We start from the raw sequence: 8,250 nt of genomic DNA on the forward strand, positions 1-8,250 counted from the left end.
CACATTTGTTACTACCTTGTTTACCAATAAAAAAAATAGGTATTTAAACGAAAATTTGGTTTTGATCTACACAAGTATTAACATATTGGCCAATGAGTTTTCTGATTTTCTCCAATAAACTGTTGTAATCTTTTTCCAGTACCTGTTAATAATAAAAGGCATTGAGAAAATGTTTATAAGATTTAATTTTTATTTACATTATACTTTCCTTACTCTAAAATACAGAACCTAAAAATGGTGAATGAAAATCCTCATCATCATCATCATTTAACGTCCATTTTCCCTGCTGGCATGGGTTGGATGGTTTGACAGGAGCTTGCTAGCTAAGGAGCTATCCAGACTCCAATTGTCTGTTGTGGCATGGTTTCTACAGCTGGATGCCCTTCCTAATGCCAAAGCAAAAGAAATACAAGAAAAAAAATCAAATATCTTCCTTATTAATGTAGAATATTATTTGGAATATAATTATCTTGAGTGTGGGTATTTGAGATATTTGGGCATTGTATAAATATGTGAAAAGTTAGTGATTTGTGTTCATGGCCAAGATATTTAACTATTAATGGCTTTAAATATGTTTTGCTCTAAATAGGTACTGTAGAGGGCATAGTTCATCATTGTAAGTAGTAAAACTACTGTAGAATTTACAATTACTTTGTTGGGTACCAAATTAAGTTCTATTTGCGGGGAAAAATTTACTTATAATTAAGGACTAGTAGATTATCTAAGAAAAGATTTACTTCTTATCCATTTAACACTATGGGCATTTAAGCTGAGCACTGACCCTGTCAGTTTATATAGAATTAGCTATCTTCCTCATCATATCTTGTGTAACTGAACTAGCCTTTGATGGACATGTGAAACTACTGTTTAGATTTTCAAATAGAGCAGTAACTATTCTTAGTAATATTTCTGTTATATTGTAGCTATTTGGTTGCAATATGACAGAATTGCTACTGTAATTTATCAAACTAGTTATTTTGTAGGTTTAGTCACCAGTTTTTATGTTTAAAAATTTTCTTCTCCCTTTTCAGGAAATATCAAAACTGAGAAATGAAACTATTTCAATGGAAAAAGCTGTGACTGAGAAAATTGGTTACTTACAACGTTATAAGGTTAATTACAGTGGTTTTGACTTTAATTTTGGTTTAATTATGCATTTTATAAAACATTTAATTTTTATCTACTTTCTTTTTAAACACTTCTGTATTTATTATATGCTATTTATTAAGTTATTCAATAATTCATTGACTAAGTAAACTCCTTTATACTTAATCTATTTATTAAGTAATTCTTCCTACTGTTCAAATTCTACCAGAGTCAGCTTTGCCTTTCATCATTTTAGGGTCAATGAAAATAAGTACCATTTGAGTACTGGGGTTGATGTAACTAACTTATCCCCTCCTCTGAAATTGCTGGCCTTGTGCCAAAATTTAAAGCCAATATTTCTCTAAAACCTCCTAAATTTCAATGGGATTATAATAGAATACATAGAGACAAGTAAGACTAACTATATTCTTTTCCATCCTTCCTGAGATGGGCCTGATGGAGGCAAAGTGGCTGAGTTCCTTTCGAGTGTTGGGCTTGATGGTTAATAATTTTGTGGGTGTTTACCAAGTCAGTTGCCAGACATTGGAGCTTCAATGTATCTATGCCCAGGGATGCAAGGTGCTCAGAGTATGGTAGATGCCTGATGGAGAGTATTCACTTGGTTGCACGTCTCTGGACAGTTTCCAGGAGGTCAATGTCTTGAGCAAGATAGGGGTTCCAGACTGGTGAACACAATGCACCACCCAGCCCATGAATCGAAACCCTGACCTAACAATTGTGAATGTAACATTCTAATCATTAGTCTACACAGCTTCACTTTGAGGAGGATTTTAGGGAAATTAATGTTTGAAAGAAACAAACTTCGTAATAAATTTATTTATTTCTTCAGTTAATGTCAAATCTTTATTTCATTTTAAAACAGTACACTTCCACGTTCAAGATAAATGCTTTGCAGAAGGCTCTGGAAGATTCCGTAGCTTCTGAAGAGTTGGAAAAGGCTAATAAAGAGTACCAAAGTCTTACAGAAAGCTACCGAGATCTTTTAGAAAGAGAACATCTGTTTGTAGCAAAATCCGAAGCATTTGCTGGTCTTGAGGTAATTACATTAATGCTATTCCTTATTCCTTTTGTCTATCTTCTCATTTCTCATGTTCTATAACTTTTGCACTCCTTGCTTGTATTACAAAAAGAGAAAAACAAACTCGACAATCCATAGGTGCCAGTATGGCTGTGTGGTTAAGAAGCTTGCTTTGCAACTACAAGGTTTTGAGTCCAGTCTCACAGTACAGTACCTTGAGCAAGTGTTGTCTATTATAACCCCAGGCTGACAAAAGACTTGTGAGTGGATTTAGTAGGTAGAAGCTGAAAGAATTCTGAGGGTATGTGTATCATCATTATCATCATCATCATCATCATCATTGTCATCATTTAACATCCATCTTCCATGCTGGCATGAGTTGGATGGCTTGATGAGAGCTGGTAAGCCAGAGGACTGCACTAAGCACCATTGTCTCTTTTAACATGGTTTCTATGACTGGATGTCCTTCCTCATGCCAACTATGATACAAAGTGGACTGAGTACTTTTTATGTGGTACCAGCACTGGCAAGGTTTGGTTTTCATGGCTGGATATCCTTTCTAACATTGTGTATATATATGTGTGTGTGTGTGTGTGTGTGTGTGTGTGTGTGTGTGTATGTGTGTGCATGTGTGTGTGTGTACTCTTGTCTTGACATGAAGTGATGATATCAAACAGTGATCACCTTTATACAAATGATGTTAGTTTCCAGTCTTCCATGAAAAACATGTCTGACAATGGGGAAATATCTTACTTGGAAACAGATGACAGTTGGCAACAAGAAGGGCATTTGTACATAGAAAATCTACCTCAATAGATTCTGTGTGAACCATGCAAACATAGGAAAATGGATGTTAAACAGTCAGAATGATATAGAAGAAAGTAGGAAGGGAAATTAGCATTTTAATATTTGAAACAAAGTTCACATTTATTAGAGGATCAAATCTAGATTCTGAGTAATCTGGTAATGGTCTGAGCCAGTAACTATTAAACCATTGAAAAGTTGACTAGAAAGGCTTTAGTTGTGAAGAATTTAGTGCTGCGAGTGCTTGACCATCAACAGACAGAAGGCGATTGAATTTGATGAAGTTGTTGCAAACCTCTACATTGCAAAATGTTATAGCTAACTGGTATTTTTGTTTCCTTTGATTGCAGGAGGAAGTGATTCAACTGAAGAATGAAAATGAACATTTAAGTAAAATACTTGAACTAGAAAAAGACAAAGTTAATGTCTTATCAGATAATTTTGAAAAGATGAACACCGGTAAAAATATTTCCTTTGAGACGACAGACATTTTGTTATGTTTCTTTACTAAAACTTTTGCCAGTTTTTTTAAAAATTGTACTATACTCTTTTACTCTTATTGTTTTACTTGTTTCAGTCATTTGATTGTGGCCATGCTGGAGCACCGCCTTTAGTCGAGCAAATCGACCCCAGGACTTATTCTTTGGAAGCCTAGTATTTATTCTATCGGTCTCCTTTGCCGAACTGCTAAGTTACGGGGACATAAACACACCAGCATCGGTTGTCAAGCGATGGTTGTTGGGGACAAACACAGACACACAAACACAAACACACACACACACACACACACATATATATATATACGACGGGCTTCTTTCCGTTTCCGTCTACCAAATCCACTCACAAGGCTTTGGTCGGCCCGAGGCTATAGTAGAAGACACTTGCCCAAGGTGCCATGCAGTGGGAATGAACCCAGAACCATGTGGTTGGTAAGCAAGCTACTTACCACACAGCCACTCCTGCGCTATATTGTATTTAAAAAAAAATTGTATTATATATTATGACATTTATCAATGCTGTCATCACTAATACTATCACTTCTATTGCTGACAGCAGCAATGTTGTACTACAAGCCAATGAGGGACTCTCTTTGTAGTTGCTTGACCTGCCAGAAATAGCAAACAAACTTCTCTTTCAGATGCTACGAACTAATTCCATTTTGGCTGTTGTTTTATAGACCCTTGATTATTTAAGCAAAAATAAATAGAGTATGCAATGCCTACCACTCCAGCATTGCATACCAAGGGCATCCAGCTGTAGAAACCATGCCAAATGAGACTGGAGTCTGGTGTAACTTTCCAACTTGCCAGTCCTTGTCAAACCATCCAACGCATGCCAGCATGGACAATGGATGTTAAATGATGATGATGATGATTCAACTAGTGAGAGTCATCATCATTCTCTTCCTCATCATCATTAACCATTTTACTATGATGTGTGAAAGATAGTTGAAAAGTGATTACACTAAAGAAAAACTAGTAATAAATAATGATTTCAGATCTGAGATTATTGGATTTTGCAGTGTTAATGGCACAGAACTTGGAATTATTAATAACTGCTGTATTGAAAATTTGTCTAACATATTTCAGGTGCAGGCAAGGTTGTATAGTTTGGAAGTTAGCTTCTGAAACACAAGGATTTGGGTCCAGTCCTACAATGCAGCACTTTGGGCAAATGTCTTCTACTGTAAACCTGGGCCAAACAATACTTCATGTGTGAATTTAGTAGACAGAAAGCAAATGAATGTCATGTATCTGTGCTTGCTTGCTTGCTTGAGTCGGTCGGTCGGTCGGTCGGTCGGTCGTCTATCTCTCAATTGAATTGGCTTTTGCTGGCTCTGTACTTTCAAAGATGAGTGGAATAAAATGTCTCTTACTTGGAAGCATAGTAATGGTTACTAACACAGGAAGGGCATCCAGCTGTAAAATAATGTCTAATAATATAATATTCATTTAACCCATGCACATATGGAATAAATGCATTAAAAAAACAAATTAATTTTAGTATGGAAAAAAAAATGTTAAAACAACAAAGCACCAACAATAACAGTAATGATTTTTAATTTAGCGAACTATTTTTTTTCCTTATTGTTTGTCACCGACAGATGCAAAGTCAGTAAATGTTAATGAAAATGGAAGTCAAACTGAGAAACTGGTGAGAACTGAAATGAATGAATTGCATGAAAAGCAACGGGCTGAGCATGCAGTTCAAATGTATGATAAGTCAAAGTTCCTGATTACTGGTTTGGAAAAACGAATCAAAGAACTGGAAGAAAATTTGGCAGAAGTAAGTAAATATATTTCAAAACCTTTTTCCCCAATTGTTGCAATTATGACAAGGGAGATCATCCTTTCTTCATAATACTTGGTAGGATTAGAAATTATAAGGAACAAGATACATGGTATTAATATAATTATTATTTTTTTTTTACGTAAAAAACACCATTTTGAGTGTGGCTGTTGCCAGTACTGCCTGACTGGCCCTCGTGCCGGTGGCACCTAAAAGCACCCACTACACTCTCAGAGTGGTTGGCATTAGGAAGGGCATCCAGCTGTAGAAACCTGCCAGATCAGATTGGAGCCTGGTGTAGCCATCTGGTTCGCCAGTCCTCAATCAAATTGTCCAACCCATGCTAGCATGGAAAGCGGACGTTAAATGATGATAATGATGATGATGATGATGAATGATCTTGAAATTTTTGGATGGTGGCAATCATATGCCATCCAGGCATGGCGCCCCGGTTTTGCCTATGTGCCCACAATATGAGCAGAGCAATGAAACTGTTCTGCACAAATTGAACCACAACTCCTCTTCTAACTGCATCTTTCTCTTCCTCACATTTCCTTTTCATAAATTATGATTGTTTTCCAATCCCTTTTCTTGCCCTCACTGCCCTGCTCACTGTATTGCTGCTCTCCCACCCCACAACATCCACTCCCACACCCTATTTTTCTACCCTCATATTCTTGTTATTTATAAGTATACCCTAGCACTACACCATCTCTCTTTTGCTCTCTCTTGCACTTTTGATGTTTCCTACTCTCTCCTTCTCTTGTTTTTCCTCTGACTAGGTAACCAAGTATCTCCTTTACATCAGCACACTTGTTTCTGGTCTCTTTCTTGTATCTCTCTCTCTCACTCTCTATCTCCTCTCTCTCTCTCACTGTGTAACCATGTACCTCCTGTATAGCAAGATACCTATTTCTGCCTCTCTATTTCCCTGTTACACTCTAACCTTTCAGCATTTGGTACTGGATCACCTCCTCTAATGTCCCCTCTGTTGTGAAAGACATCTCCTTCTGTCCGTCTGTCTCTTTGTCACACTCTGATCTTTCATTCTCTGACACAAGTTCCCCTCTACAAATGTCCCTGCTCCTCTCATAATGCCTTGTCTTGTGAGTTACTTGGTTACCTTGCCAATGCTGGTGCCATGTTAAAAGCATCCAATCCACACTATAATGTAGTTGTCGTTTGGAAGGGCATCCAGCTGTAAAAATCATGCCAAAACTAACCTCACTTGTGCTTGTGTCACGTTAAAAGCACTGAGTCCATTCTGCGGAATGCAGGCGTTAGGAAGGGCATCCAACTGTAAAATCTCTACCAAAACAGACACAGTAGCCAAGGGTAGTTTTTCTACCTGGCTGGCACCTGTCAACTGTCTTACCCATACATGTATGGAAGATAGACATTAAACAATGATGATGGGTAACAGTTATGTAAATCAACAACAGCTACAGCTATGATTTCACTTGGCTTGACTGGTCTTTTCAAGCATGGCATATCGCCAAAGGTTTCAGTCACTTGTCATTGCCTCTGTGAAGCCTAGTGTTTGAAGATCTTGCCTCACCACCTTGTCTCATGTGTTCCCGAGTTTCCCTCTTCTACAACTTCCTTCCACTGGTAGAGATTGGCACTTCTTCACACAATTGCCCACGTAGCTTTTCTCTCAAGATGTTTACACTTTGTTGTACATGTATATATATTATATTATGTGTATATGTATGTATGTATGTATGTCTGTCTCTGTGTCATGTTATTATGTTACACTGCTTGAAAAATCAATATTAAGTTGTTAAGTACCTGACTTAAAAATAAGTAATGTGGAGTTCGCATAATTGACTAAAACTCTTCAAGGCAGTGCCCCAGTATGATCACAGTTTAATGACAGAAACAGGTAAGAGAGTATACCATTTTTTGTGTATATTCTGAATGGTTATTACACTCTCAGCAAAATCATAGATGAAATTGTTTTGGTTTCAATACAAAATCTGAGGTCAACACACTTGCTGAACAGGTATAACTCTGAAATCATTATTTACGGGAAACTGAATTTGCAACCCAGTCACAGTTTGACATCAAGGTCACGTTACACTGTATAGAAGAAGAAGCCCCACCCAAAAGAAAATAAAATAAAAACACACACATACACACGCACACACACACACACACACATACACACACACTCACACACACAGATAAATACATACCTACACACACAAAACAAATAAAGCAAAATATAATATGCCCGTCTTGAATTTGTATTTCTTTTTTTCTTTCTTTCATGCTCATCGTCATTTAATGTCCATTTCCCATACACGCTCAGGTTTGACAGTTTTACGGCTTGATGAGAGCTGACAAGCCGGAGGGCTGCATCAAACCCTAGCTGTCTGTTGTGGCATGGTTTCTCTGGCTGGATGCCCTTCCTAACACCAACCACTTTACAAAATGCACTGGATGCTTTTGTTTGGCATTGGCACATTGTTTTAAATTATAGTTTGTAAACAATATGTGATTGGTTACAGGTTTCTAACTATTGGCCACTCACTGGTCCATTGAATTTTTTTGATGACATGTGTAAATGTGTGACAAGGGAGCATGCACATTACTTGGTGCAGAACAAATAATTCAAAATATACAAGATTTTTTTTTTTCCACTGATGTTGGTTTGCTTACATCCCTGTAACTTTGCAGCTTGGCAAAAGAGACTGATGGAATGAGTACCAAACTTAAAAAATAAGTAGTGGGGTTAATCTTTTCAAGTGTTCTTCAAAGTAGTGCCCCAGCATGGCTGCTATCTGAGATCTAGACAAAAGATAAAAGATGCTTACATCCTTTACTTGTGTACATAAACAAAAGATCGATACATATTTCATCATCATCATTCATCACTATTATCATTATCATCATCATTCATCACTGTCATCATTATCATCATCATCTTTTTGATTTTCCATGTTGGCATGGATTGGATTGGTCTCACCATTCATTGTGGTATGTCATCATCACCATAGCCTGTACCTATGTATATATATATATATATA

The 8,250-nt window shown here is 37.0% G+C and overlaps 1 protein-coding gene across 1 annotated transcript in view; it reads left to right on the top strand.

Moving 5' to 3' along the window:
* Nucleotides 1-8,250, top strand: part of LOC106870974 (centrosomal protein of 290 kDa-like) — a 92,127-nt gene that overhangs the window by 50,998 nt on the left and 32,879 nt on the right. The window contains exons 26-29 of the mRNA XM_014917224.2: nt 1,032-1,112; nt 1,970-2,143; nt 3,280-3,388; nt 5,034-5,215. Of these exons, the coding sequence (XP_014772710.2) occupies nt 1,032-1,112; nt 1,970-2,143; nt 3,280-3,388; nt 5,034-5,215 (546 nt within the window). The remainder of the gene's footprint in view (nt 1-1,031; nt 1,113-1,969; nt 2,144-3,279; nt 3,389-5,033; nt 5,216-8,250) is intronic.

Source organism: Octopus bimaculoides, chromosome 2, assembly GCF_001194135.2.
Source record: "Octopus bimaculoides isolate UCB-OBI-ISO-001 chromosome 2, ASM119413v2, whole genome shotgun sequence".
Classification (NCBI taxonomy): Eukaryota; Metazoa; Mollusca; class Cephalopoda; order Octopoda; family Octopodidae; genus Octopus; species Octopus bimaculoides.